General features: G+C 38.6%; 1 protein-coding gene across 1 annotated transcript in view; it reads left to right on the forward strand.

Annotated features, from left to right (window-relative positions):
• LOC129447569 (uncharacterized) overlaps positions 1-14,112 on the forward strand; it is a 134,377-nt gene that overhangs the window by 36,358 nt on the left and 83,907 nt on the right. The window contains exons 10-11 of the mRNA XM_073873689.1: positions 7,298-7,370; positions 13,827-14,022. Coding sequence (XP_073729790.1) covers positions 7,298-7,370; positions 13,827-14,022 — 269 coding nt within the window. The remainder of the gene's footprint in view (positions 1-7,297; positions 7,371-13,826; positions 14,023-14,112) is intronic.

The raw sequence follows: 14,112 nt of genomic DNA on the forward strand, positions 1-14,112 counted from the left end.
ATCCAGAGTCATATTAGACTAATATTAGTTATCGCAGCTTTGTAATACAAGATTGCTTGCTCATGAAGCAAAGGCATTTTAGTTTACTGCCATAAATGACACATTTTGAAATACCAGGTCTATATTTTTGCCTTGTTCTAGTTAACAGTAATACTGGCTTTGAATAATATGATGCTAACAATAAAGTTTTTGAATTTGCCATTAAGTAATTTGCCATCCATTTATAATACCAGTTTAACACACAAATGTTCTGTAAACACTGTCATCAATAGACACACACATGTTGGCAATGCATTTTATACTGCACAAACTGTTATATTCTATTTAACCTACCCCAGTCCCTAACCCCAACAGTTACAAAAACCTGTTGGCAGTCTTTAATCTATGTAAAAGTAGCATTTGCTATGTCATTTAAGCCGTTCAGTTTACGGGGACACAACCATGTTTATAGCACAATAATCATGTAATTATACACTATTTATGTCCCTGTAAACCACATATACTTTGTTACAGATTTATTATTGATTACTAAACTCCACAGAAACCTTTGCACATTGAATTTGACGTAGATACTGTAACATTAAAGTTACTTAATTGAAATGATTTTGTAAAATTTTGGCATCCGAAATCACATACCGTGACATTAGGTACTGAATAAGATGATGGTAAAACAGTAGCGTATGCTGCGTTAAATCGCATATGAATTTGCATGCAATGCGAGTGCAACAGCTGGTTTAATTAAGTGCTTGAGTCAGAGGCCCAAGCAGAGCAACTGGCTACTTCTCCATAAAGCGCTGCTTGAATGATTGGTTTGTTATTTTTCTAGATGAAAAACACAACAACAAAACGATCTTGCTTATATTAAACATCATATATGTATATTATAACAAAAACGAGTAAGCACGCGGCTTCTGCCATCGTCTGGTCAGTCAGCTCGCCTCACACACCTGCTGCTCTGTGACGTGACCCGCGTTCAGCTCCACTGAATTCAGGCAGCAGACACATTCAGTTGTTAGTGTTTGCTCTCTGTAATGAAACGAAATGATTTAATTACAAGAAAATATCAAAACAACGGTGAAAGACGGTGTCACGGTGAGCAAGTGATCTAACCGGTGAGAACCGGCTAAAGCACCGGTAATCACCGTTTCACTGGAATAACGTTAAACTAGCGCAATTTAACCACAAGGGACAGCTTTTTAATATATTTGCATTTGAATAGAGCTGTGTTACAGCTTTTGGACATTTCTGAATATAACAACGCATCTCCTTCTACTTCTTCTTTGGATAAGTCCTCTCCCTGAGGCTCAAGGGATAGGGTCCATTGAATTAACACTTTGGGATCTTGTCAAAATTAGTAGGTCATCTGGGTACTTTTCGCCTACTGTTTTAGTAATACTATGAAATCTGTCATGAATTTGCATGCAATTTACTCGCCTCGCCTACTGCTTTTTGCCTACTATACAGTAGTGTTGCACAGAGCACCGATACTTCAAAAGTATTGCGATTCTCAGAAATAAAAAACAACACGATTCCTAAATGTATTAGTATTGATACTTCTAAGAATGATCGCTTCCAGATTTGTAAGAGACGCATTTCATGTTGGTGTGTGCAACGCACACTTCCAGTGCCTCCCTATGGATGTCTGTGCTTTTTCTCCTCACGCTCGCAGCAAAGTAGCTGCAGCTGTCATGTGACAAACACAACAGTGAGATGGCTGCATACTGTAAGTGATAACCATCAGAACACGTTTTTAGCACGTTTTCAGCAAAAAGGTTCCTCACTTGTTGCTACAATAACCACGCAAATAGGCGCTGATGCTATAGGTGCTATAACTAGTACAACTGGATCTGCAGGGAATTCTTCCAGCTGCTAACAAAGGGTCGACCAGGCTTGGAAAATAATACTCATCCCAAATCCTGTTGGCAAACAAGTCAAAATATCTCTTTACTCCACTAACTGCCTCAAGCAAAACTCTTTCCCTGGGTGAGACGTCTGCCCCTGAGACTAGGGTTGGATCTAGAGTGCAAATTATCACCAGCAGGGGGCAGTTTCTACAATAACACAAATTCAGACGCTGCATCTGATTTATGGGGATTATTAAAAAGTGGGTTGTGGATTTTTACCATTAAAGGGTGGTTAGTAACACACACTGTGCACATTCAACTCCGTTCAAACACCATGTAAATCAGGGCTTGACATTAACTTTTTGAGCAACTTTGTGTTTCACTTGTCCATGCACAAAAGTCACTTGTCCGGGTAAAGATTTATAATATAATGTATTTTTGTGTTTTGCTAATCAGTGGCGGAGCAATGGATTTTCAGTGGTGGCCAGGCAGGGGCCAGCAGTTACTCTGGTGGCACATAAAATCTCTACCATCCATCCTTAAAATACTTAAAATAAGTATTATAGGTGTGTCAATAAGAATAATGTATAACATACAATTGCTTCAATACTTGAATTTTAATAAAAATGAATTGAGATTAACATAAAATTTATAGTCATAATTCAACCTCATGTTTTTTTAAACTATTTAATCAAATAAAACTTTTGAAATTTACTTTGAAACCAGGATTTATATCTCCCATTGCTGAAAATACTATAGAGACCAGAAAATCATGTGAATTTAGGCCACTGAAATGTATTTTACTAAGATTCATTAGGCTGCTTCTTGCTACTCTTTCTGAAGAATGATGCTATATCCGCTGCCTTTCTCTTCATTTTTCCCACATTTCATTGATTGTAGAAAAGAGTCACCTTTAACCAACCCGTTCGTGTGGGATTTTTAATGTACAGTGACGAACTCTGTCAGATTCAAATCGCTGTCGCGCAGCACGCACACACACACATGTTCGGCGATCAGGTTTAATGCGCGCACAGCTTGTTTAGTAACAATAACAGTACATGTAAACGTGTGTGTCGGCGTGCGCGCTCTCTGTTCAATATTCCGCTCGGTGTTTGCGCTGCGCGTTTTGCTCTGTCGTTAAACGGCACATAACGTAAAGTAACATTGATTGAAATTTAACTTGTCCAGTCGGACAACTAATTTTCTCTTACACTTGTCCAACAAAAAATCCACTTGTCCCGGACAAGCGGACAAGCCTTAATGTCGAGCCCTGTAAATATTAATTTGTTTGTATAACAGGCCCCCTTTAATTGTTTTAGTTACATACATTTACACTCAGTGGTAGGGCACCTGGGATTCCATTTTACTTTTATATAGCCTACTGTATAATTATTTGAAGCAAAACATTTAACATTCCTAGACTTAGGGGGCGTGCACACCAACGCTTTTACGCCCGCGGCCGGCGCATGTTTGCAATTGTTTTCAATGGAAGCTCAGCGTTTTTCAAATAAGCCAGCAGCTAGCGGTTTTCTTCCGTGCCGAAAACCGGCGCCCGGCGTTTTTTCCGCGCTCAGCGCTGAGCACCGAGAGTTGAAAGATGTTCAACTTTGGAAGAAAAGCTCCGCTGTTCAATGTCAGTTTTCACACGGCCACCCAATCACAGTGGAGGAGGGGCGGGACATTACCACAGCAACCAACCGGCTCGCAGCTGAAGTATCACAGCTACCAAAGCGCTCATCTGAAGAAAGCTGGCACTCAGCTGAAAAACAGCTGGCATTCGGCGTCCTCAAGGCGTTTTCAGCCGTGTTTAAAAGTTTTGGTGTGTCCAGCCCCTTAGCCTCAATAGTGGTAAATGGCTTACAAAAACAGACAAAATATAATCAATTAATTTTACAGTTTTTCTCAATTGCTAAAACACAATTTCTGAAACCTTGCTCCTTTTTCTGAAAACATTAAACACCTCATCTTCAAGCACTATTTGCAAAACCTCTGACTTCTCTTGCAAAATGAAACTTTCGCCCCAAAACAGTTTTACCTGTGTGCAAAATTAAACACTGTAATCAAAACAGTTTTACCTGTGTTCAAAATCAAACACTGCTCTCAATTCAGAAACAAAGTGATCAAAATGATATACACTATCAAACAGTGAGTAAACACTACACAAAAAAATAGAAAACACATGGTTCAAAACGTATAGTTCTCAGGGAGTCAATTTTTTGAAACTCTCATTGTTTTGGACAAATTTGATACAATCAAGCAGAGGATTATGTACAAATGCCTGCTGTTTGCATTTTCAATTAAATTTTCATGAAAACACATTATACTGATTTCTGTGGAATAATCTTACACCTCAACACTTTTAGGAATTAGTTCATCGTGCAAGGCATGAAATTGTTGACCATATGTGTCATAATCTGTTACTGTAAGCATGAAGCATGTTTTCTATAGGATTTTTGTAAATGTGAACTGAATCGATAAATTCCTGTCAAGTGAATCCTGAAATTTGGAGTCATTTTTTTATTTTTTTATTTCTACTGTAATTTTTTGTTCAAAATCACAATTTGTGTTATTTGTTTACAGAAAAAAAGGTGAAATGTACATTCATCCACAGTTTACATCAAAAAATACTGACACACATAATTGTGTACATTTGGTATATTGAAAACATGGCAACATTTTGACTGTCTCGTTCATAACCAATGACACACAGACTAGCCATTTTGATGGAACTGACATGTTCACTAATGTAAAAATTTACTTTTGAGAGATGAACTCAGACTTTTAACCCCTAGTTTTACAGTACGGTACCCTGCATCTCACAAACTTGTCCTTTGTTTCTGTAATACTGTAAAGCAGTCAGTACAGTAACAAAAGGAAAGCACAATGTTCTGGGCCATACAATTTGTTCATTGTACAGTATACAGCCTAAAATGCACTGTACTACTGTATACAACACTGAACTAGCTTATATTGGTTGTGTCACATCATTTGAAACAGGTTAAATCCATTTTGAACATTTGTAATTGATTGTTGCTGCTTGTGTTTACCAATAGGCATGACATGTGCATTAGAGTGCAGATTGTGTTTTGAGAATGAGTATGTGTTTGGAGTTTTGCTAAAAAGTCTAATTGAGATCTGCAAATTCTGTTCTATGATGTGAAATGGTTTAAGGTATTGACAACAGACTGCACAATAAGATAAATGAGTTCAGGTGTCACAGTTCTCTAACTAAAAGACGACAAACAGGCAGGATTATAAAAACTTACAGGACTTTAATCACGATAGACAGGGTAACACGCGACATGGAAACATTCAGACGAGATCAGAGAATGGACAGGAACATGAGGGCAAACTATAAAGGGTGAGTGATAATGACAAACAGCTGAAACTAATGATGATAATTAACAAACACAGGTGATACTAATTAAAGGTAACTAACACAAAGAGCAATGATGAACAACAATGAAAACAAACTAAACAGAACTAAAACCCTGACAGTACACCCCCTCCCGGTAGGTGTGACCCCGCGCCGTAGATGAACATCAACAAATGCGAGTGGGAGGGAGCAACAAACAAAAAAGTCTCCAAAAAACTGAAGAAAGGTGAGGGAAGGTCTAGAGCAGGACCCAAAGACCAGACGAGACGAAGCCCCAGGAGACGCTGGCGGAGGGCGCCAGGGTGATGGAAGTCCTAGTCCCACCCTGGGGACAGACGACAGAGTGGACAACGGAGGGAGGATCCAGGGCGGGGCCACGTGAGCGGAGAACCCGGGGGAAGCCAAGGATCCGGAGGGACGGGGCGGAGCCAGAGCTAGGGAGTCCCGTGGTGACGTCTTCGGGAAGAAGGAGCCCAACGAGCCGGAAGGGTGGAGTGAGGGATACACAGGGGAACAAGGAAAACCCAGAGGTGAGGGCAGGACGACGACTGACCAGGGGTGTGGAACCAGAGGGGTGACCGTAGCCTGGTGACGTCGTAGTGGCGACGGGAGGGAGGAGAGACCCGAAGCGAGGCCGCTGGTCTGACGAGCCGAGGCGACCTCTAGGTCTCAGGGAGCGGGGGAAGAGAACTGGAGAAACCCTTGAGACAGTGGGCAGAGAGGCAAACCTCGCCCCCACGAACCAGCGCCGGTGACGTGCTGAGGATGAGCTGAGGTGTGACGCTGTGTCCACTGACGTAGCTTCGGATTGGCTGGTACGGGAAATCCAAAAGGGAAACCGGACGGGACCGGCAGCGCTGACCAACAGCGACTTACGAGTGGCGGGCTGGACGGAACCAGTGGTGACGATAAGGGGTGGGAAATGTCCAAAGCACAATCCGAGCAGATGTTATAAACCCCAGGGACGGTTATTGGCTCACCCTCAGCGGCGGGGAGATGGACGTCCTCCCTGACGTCATTAGCAGCTCCCGCGGCGGCACCCCGGAAACTCTGGTCACCCAACCTGGTCAGGGGAAACATCTGGGGTATCGGCGACGCTGGGCTCCGAGGGTAGCTCTGGCTCGCAGGTCGCCCTGCCGGGTTCTCCACCTGCGGAGGACAGGAGTTCCGGGTAGGGTGAAGTCCGTCTGGTCTCTGGGGGTGGCGATGTTCCGTTGGACCGTCCGAAGCGCTCGGATAGTCTCCCTGCTCCAAACCGAGTGATGGTGTTCAAAGAAAAATCCATAAATAAACTAAAAAACGAAACTGATCTTCCGGAAAACAAAAAAACTCTAATTTGAAACACGAAGGGGAACACTAACACGCCACAAACGTTTGGTCTGATCTTCTGTCACAGTTCTCTAACTAAAAGACGACAAACAGGCAGGATTATAAAAACTTACAGGACTTTAATCACAATAGACAGGAAAACACGATGACAATGGAACATTCAGACAAGATCAGACCAAGAACAGGAACATGAGGGCATATAAACTATAAAGGGTGAGTGATAATGACATACAGCTGTAACTAATGATGATAATTAACAAACACAGGTGATACTAATTAAAGGTAACTAACACAAAGAGCAATGATGAACAGCTATGAAAACAAACTAAACAGAACTAAAACCCTGACATCAGGCAACTGAGAACTTTGTTCAGCCAATCGGTTTTAGTGTTTTAGCAATTGAGAAAAACTGTAAAAAACTTGGCCCCACAACCTCAACAGCTATTTTTTCTTTTTGAAAAAAAAACATAAAAACATTTCTACTAATTACAATATTTTCTAGGAGTTATTATATTTTATACCACAGGGCTGTGAATGCTTTATTCTGATTGGTTGAGAAAGGTTCCACCGGTGTTGATTATTTTTCTGTAAACCGGACACCTGACCAAATAGCCACTAGAGCAGTGTTTGTGATAACCGCTTGCATCATGCCGCAATACCACCTCGGCTGTGCATTATTTTCTAAAAATTCAACAGCCTGTCATCAAATATTCCTTACTTAATCTACTGTTATTTATTTTGTTAATAGGGTTCAGCATGAGACACCAGACTCCGGCTTAAAGACTTTCAAGTATTCTAAAGATTTATCCAACATCTTTCAGGTAGGTTTGATGTTTCATCTTTTTTTAAAGAGTTGCAGTTATATTTAGCATTTTAGGTATTTGTAAATATTGAATACATTTGAACTATTACACCGTTTTTAATTAATGATCTGGCATAACCCTCATAATCAAAATTAATGACAAAAATGACTTATATGGGCAAATTAAGACATTCATCCACTGCCCAAGGATTGTTTAGCAAAAATAGATAGTTGTTGTTCAGTCAGATGTAGCAGATGATGAAAAGCCAAGTCTGCGCTTTAATTCATGAATCAAGTCCAGGAAAAATAGGAAGACAACAATGATTTGTGGTGTTATGCATAGTACACAAACAGCCATTTCTTCTTATTGGCTTATCTTGTTTTAATTTATTTAAGGTATAAGCTACAAGTTTTGAAAGCTGTTTGGCTTTTGTGTAAAGTAAAAAGAATTAATAATGATGTATATTAAGATTAGTCAACATGACACAGCATTTATTCTGTACTGATTATGTTATGTTAGTATGTTATTAAGTTGTGTAAACTTAATGCAGTAGGGCAGGGATGGGCAACTTCGGTTCTGGAGGGCCGGTGTCCTGCAGAGTTTAGCTCCAACCATAAATTAAATACATCTGAAGCAGCCAATTAAGGTCTTACAAGGCATACTCAGAGGCGGTCTTACCATAGAGGCATAGGTAGGCGGCCGCCTGGGGCCTCCCACCAGCGGTCAAATTAGGGGGGCCCCCATCCAACCTAATAAATAGCCTACATAAATAAATAAAACCCTTATCATCACGAACACTTCAAAAGCATTGTAAATTGTATTAATATTCTTAAGAAATACGTTGAAACTTTGAAATAGTAGTTAAAATGTCCAGTTCATGTTCTGTCACTAAACACTTACACCCCATTCTTTCACAATGAAATAGACTAGTCCATAAAGGTGCGCACTGCGGCGCGAAATATAAACACAAAGTGACACGTGGACTGGAAAAGTACACGAACAGAGATGTAAAGACAAATATAAACGCGAAAATGGGGCTTTGGTAAGTCAACCACCTAGTAATAGCCCTACATTGATAAAAATTATTTTGTGGTGAAGTAAATAATGTTACTACAGAAAAAAAAACGAATGTTACCCTACAGGGCTTCAGACTGCGAGTAAATAGTCGCATTTTGCGAGTATTTTCCCTCCCTATGTGACTATTTATTATTAAACGTTGCACTGGCCCGACTGAAATTTAAATACAATTATATTAACATAATGCGCAGGCGATTACATCTGTGGCGCATCCAATCACTCTTCCTGTTGCTTTCTATCACAGCTCAGGTGCATATCACCTCTCTAAATCCGTCTCTTTTGTCCACTTTCCACCGCTTCTGCACTGATTATTTTAAGGGGTGGTCTACGGAGACTGTGGGCGAGAGCCTCTGCTTTCGTTTTCGGGAGAAATGACGGGTTTAAAATGACGCAAACTAAATAATATTATGTCAGAGTCCGGTGCTTGTGTTGTAATTAACGATGCTGCACAGTGTAAGAGCTTTCTCTGATATTTCAGCGCAGTTGATGAAATAATCTCCCCACAACCTTCACACGCTCGCAAAATGACACTAATAAAAGAGGCGGAGATCAGCTGCTTTAGTTTAATCAATGAAAGCCTAAAAATAGCGCTGTACACTGCATATTCACGCTAGAAGTCAGAAAAAACGTAATACATTGTGCTCAGTACCTCAGATTACAAGTCCTGGCCAAATGATATCTTCAGAGTGCAATAAAAAGTTGATTGTAAGTTTAGTGGTTTACAGTAAGGCAAATATATGTTAAAAATAAAAGTATGGTAAAGTTAAAACAATGAATGTAAAGAATACAATTATTTGTATTTGTAATTAATTTATTAATGCATTAAACATGTTGGGACTTAGTTTTAGTGTTTATTTTTTGTTTTTACGCCACCCAGTGACTCTCTCAAATGTTAGTCTGGAGCCCTGCTGATGTTATGTTGGGGATGTTTTCGTCCACTATGGGGTGCTGTTGAGTCTTAATTTGGCCACAAGTTTCAGCAAATGGAGGATTTTTGGTGAAAAATCTTATGTTGACACATATATTGGCAAAATGCTTCGAACATTTTTCAAAAACTCAACAATACACTGTGGGAAAATTCACAACCCTTTTGTTATGTTTGTGAAGAAAACATCGAAGAAAACATATTTTTTATATAAAAAGTGATTGTAGACTGGATTTTTTTACCTTTTATCACAGTCTTGGGCATGTGAAAGATTAGTAACAACATTGGCTTTGATGCATTGCAAGTTTTTCTGCAGCATCAGATTTAAATTATTTCTCCCTCATTTACTGTTCATGGCTGTTTTTGCCCCATTGACTTATTCTCTATTGGTTTGTGTAGTGCTGCACTTTGTGTGACCTCTGCTTTCCATCTTCATTTTGGAGTAAAAAAATACTTTTATAGATCGGATAGGGGGCCATACGTACCTTCGCCATGGGCCCCCAATTTGCTAAATCCGCCACTGGGCATACTAGAAACTTTTAGGCAGGTGTGCTGAGGCAAGTTGGAGCTAAACTCTGCAGGACACCGCCCCACCAGAACCCAAGTTGCCCCTCCCTGCAGTAGGGTAAGGTAGGAATTTAAGTCAGATTAACCCTCTGGGGTCCGGCCATTTTAGGACACTGGCAGAGGTTCTGACATGCTCTTAAATTTAGTCTTTTTTCAGTTACTTTAAACATATTAATGGCAAGTGTCTCATAACACTGCGTTCAGCACAAACAGGACTACAATATTATATGAGCTACATGTATGTACATGTTTGTATTTTTGAGAGAAAATGTCTATGCATGGTTTTTGAAAAAATTTGAAAAAGCAAAATTTAAATTATTCACATAAAACAATACATTGATTTAGAAATTGTTAGACACTTTTTGTTTAGAGGGGCCGTATGCAAGAAGGTTTGATTGACAGCTAGCAAACAATGAGCTGCATAATGAGCTGCATAATGAGCCTTTAGGCAGTAATGTGAGAGGGAACTAGAATAAAAAATGTGAGGACAAAAGTAATGTATACATGTTTGTTTGTGGTTTATTAAGAAGTTAACAATATAATCAAAATAGAAAGGAAGGTCAGTGGGACATTTTCAGTTAATTTGCAAACAAACCCTATTGAAAAACTTGTATAAACTAAGAAACTGATACACAACAGAGCTGCAAACTTCATGTGGCTCATGTTACCATATAACTTTGTCCAAAAAGTGTGAATATGTTTTTCCACTTTATAGTTTTGTACTGATGAGAGGGATGCAGACCTTAGAGAGTTATAAACAGCTGTTAGCATAAATTGTCCACAGAAATACCACACAAGTTTACATAGGGCTGGGCGATATTACCCAAAAAATTATCGAGAAAATGTTTTCCATATCAGTCGATATCGATAACTATCATGATAAATAACAAATCTTTATTCCTGTCAAATTTAAAGGCAGATTTTTGCTCCTGAATGAAAATTTTAAAAACCAGACAGTTAATAATGGTTTTAAACTACTTATTATTCAGAACATGACAAATTCAAATACTAAAATCTTGTTTTAATGTTGTTCAGGCATCTGTATTAAAAGTAAATAGCCTATAGCCTATTTCTTATGAAATCAACACATTTCTGACACAGAAAGCAGCAGGCTACTGTCACTTTAAGATCCAAGACAGTCAGCTTTAAGTTTTAATATACTGAGGTGACATCCAGCTGTTTATGTTCACCTTAACAAAAAAGAAAACTTAGTTCAGTGATCACGCGTGTGTTATACATATACGAGCTATACACGCTGATAAATGGATGTCAAGAGCGTCACGTTGCTGTGGGAGCGCATACGTATACAATATATTCATTGCAGTGGTGGATCTGCTGTTTTTCAGTTTCAGTTTCCTGAATTTGTGAATGTCCTGTAAATATACTTTTAAAGCTGTGCGGATGTGTGCGCGCGCAAGGCGGACGCTGAAAGAAAATACAGTATACTGCACCTATTGTGTCTGCTGTGTTTGACGAACCCTGTTTGCGCGTCCAACATTACACACAAGAAAATGTTTCCGTACATTTGGATTCCGTGATTCCGTCCGCGTTATCTGCATCGCGAAAATCATAGGGCTCTCTCTAATAAATGAATAACTTGCCTCATCTTCCACTCATTCAAGTCTAACTGACACTCTGATTGTAAACCCTATGGTAAACCAAGAGCGCGTGCCGCATCCGGAAGTGCTTGCGCAACATTACTCACAGTGCGTAAACATTATCGATCACTTATCGAACTGTCCTTATCGTTTTATCGAAAAAGTTTATATCGGTAAAATTATCGTTATCGAATTATCGCCCAGCACTAAGTTTACATACATAACTGATGGGTAAATATAACTGAAAGCACTACATTCAGATAAACTATCATGTACATAAACTAAATTCAGAACATCTCAGATAAACATCTGCAGTTATTAGTTAAATAAAAAGCTGTTTTCAGATGCGCATCGACTGATCGTCTAGCTTCTGTTGTTTTAATGTGTATTTAAACAACAGAAGCTAAAAAGGTGATAACTAGAGCCTGACCGATTTATCGGTTTGCCGATTTTATCGGCCGATATGAGCATGTCGCAGATATATCTGTATCGACGTATAAGCCGCAGATATGCAGCCGATATGAACGCTCCTTACAGAAAACATTAAATGCTTTTGAAAGATGTAGGTACTTGTTTGTCCAGCAGAGCGCACCCTATTGGTTGCTAATGGCGACCCAGGTCACTCACTGGAGTGACACCAGCCAATCCCCCGCCCATTCACTTCAGTCAGTCAGTCTCTCAGTTCAGGTGGCAGCAGTCACGTGGTTTCTTGACAACATTTTACACCTGGTATTAAGACGCGCTTTGGTCGATTGGATTAAAAGTGGATGAGAGAGATACATTCCAATTTAGTTTTGGTGTTTTCAATCCGTCTCTTTTGGCCACTTGCGAGTTGTTTAAAACGCAAGCGGGATACATAAAGCGAGGCGGAGAAAGGACACGTTTAAACTGACACGCAGTCTGTCAAAGTACAGCTGCTTGTGCTGTTACCAAACATGCTCATTTCTAAGAAATTTATTAAATAAACTCGCGCAACTTTACACCCTTGCTAAATTAAAGAGGCGGAGAGCAGACGCTTTAGTTTTATAAAAGTTTAAAGTCCCGGCAGAACACTGTGGGTTCGCATCATAAAAACGTTGTGCAGTACATTAAACATAAGCCTACATCAGTATGTTGTCAGTAAGTCAAGCATTGACGTCTTAATGGTAAGATTCTAATTAATTTGTGAAGTACATAACTTACTGTAAAGCTAATAAACAATGACCTTATAAGTTTCCACTTTTTAAAATAAGCCCAATATAACATTATTCTCATCAAAACTAACAAAGATTTAAGTTATATGTATTTTGTTTTGTTTGTGTTTTAAAGTTATTTATAATAAGTCAAGTTTACTGTTTTGTGCACTTATATCAGAATAATTTTGGATAATAAAGTTTATTGTTAACTTGTAAAACACACCTGCCTATATTACATATCTTTGTCACGTCATTTTAAGTGTTTGATCACCACATTTGTGGTGAGATCATAGTGTGATCATTGCAAAAAATATGTATATATAGTATATTCTGTTAATGTATATAGTGTATTCTATGTACAGTACTGTAGTAGTATAATATATACTGTAGTATATGTGTACTGTACTATAATATGCACATAATGAATATCGGCCGATATATCGTTATCGGTCTTTTTTTACTCCCTAATATCTGTATCGGCATCGGCCCCAAAAAATGCATATCGGTCGGGCTCTAGTGATAACAAGAGACATTTTTTTTTAAACCAGAGGATCTGTTATTTTATTTCATATATTTTATGTTTATTTATTTAAAGAAGAACATTTTCTCTAAGACATTAAACTTTGTGAAATAAAAAATGCTGGCGCTGGCAGGGAACTTTAAAAAAAAAAACGTTGGCAGGGAAAGAGTTAAAAAAAGTACCATAGTACCAAAAAAGTACCATGTGACCATATCACATTTTCTTTTGTTTTAATAACTTTTATCTGTCAGTCTAACTCGAAAATTTAATGTGTACATAACCAAATATACTTTTTACTTTGGTTTGGAATTTGCTTACTTGTTTTTTAAGGCAATACAATAGGTTTCCAAATGTTTTTAAGCAAAGTCAACTAATCATTTTTTAGAGTGTAGTGATGGACTGAAATTAAAATCCTTGTCCAGAAGCGAAAATTCTAGATGCTCTTGGCCGAAACTCGAAAAGTACCTTTTAAAAATATATTTGTTTTATAAAGTTTTATAATTATATTAATATTATACTTTTTCATTTAATTAATCTGACAATTTAGTATATTGTTTTTTACTAGGGAATGCACCATTTAAATGTTAACAATGCTTTACTTGTTTTGTACAGGAACTTGAGCAAAAAATAATCGTCTTTTTTAAAAATGAGCTGAAAAAATTTAAGAAAATAATAAAAAAAGAAAACACAAAATACTTTGTGAAGGACTTTGAGGAGGATAGAAGCAAAATCAACGAAGCAGCCCTTGATATCACACTCTACTTCCTACGACAAATGAAGAAAGATAAAGTAGCTGATGATATACAAGGTAAGAGGCTTTTGACAGAACCATCTGTTATATTGTTGCTTTTTAAATGGATCCTTGAGACTATTTTTACACTATAGCTTGGCCTCTCAC

The sequence above is a fragment of the Misgurnus anguillicaudatus genome, chromosome 12 (genome assembly GCF_027580225.2).
Source record: "Misgurnus anguillicaudatus chromosome 12, ASM2758022v2, whole genome shotgun sequence".
NCBI classification, from domain to species: domain Eukaryota; kingdom Metazoa; phylum Chordata; class Actinopteri; order Cypriniformes; family Cobitidae; genus Misgurnus; species Misgurnus anguillicaudatus.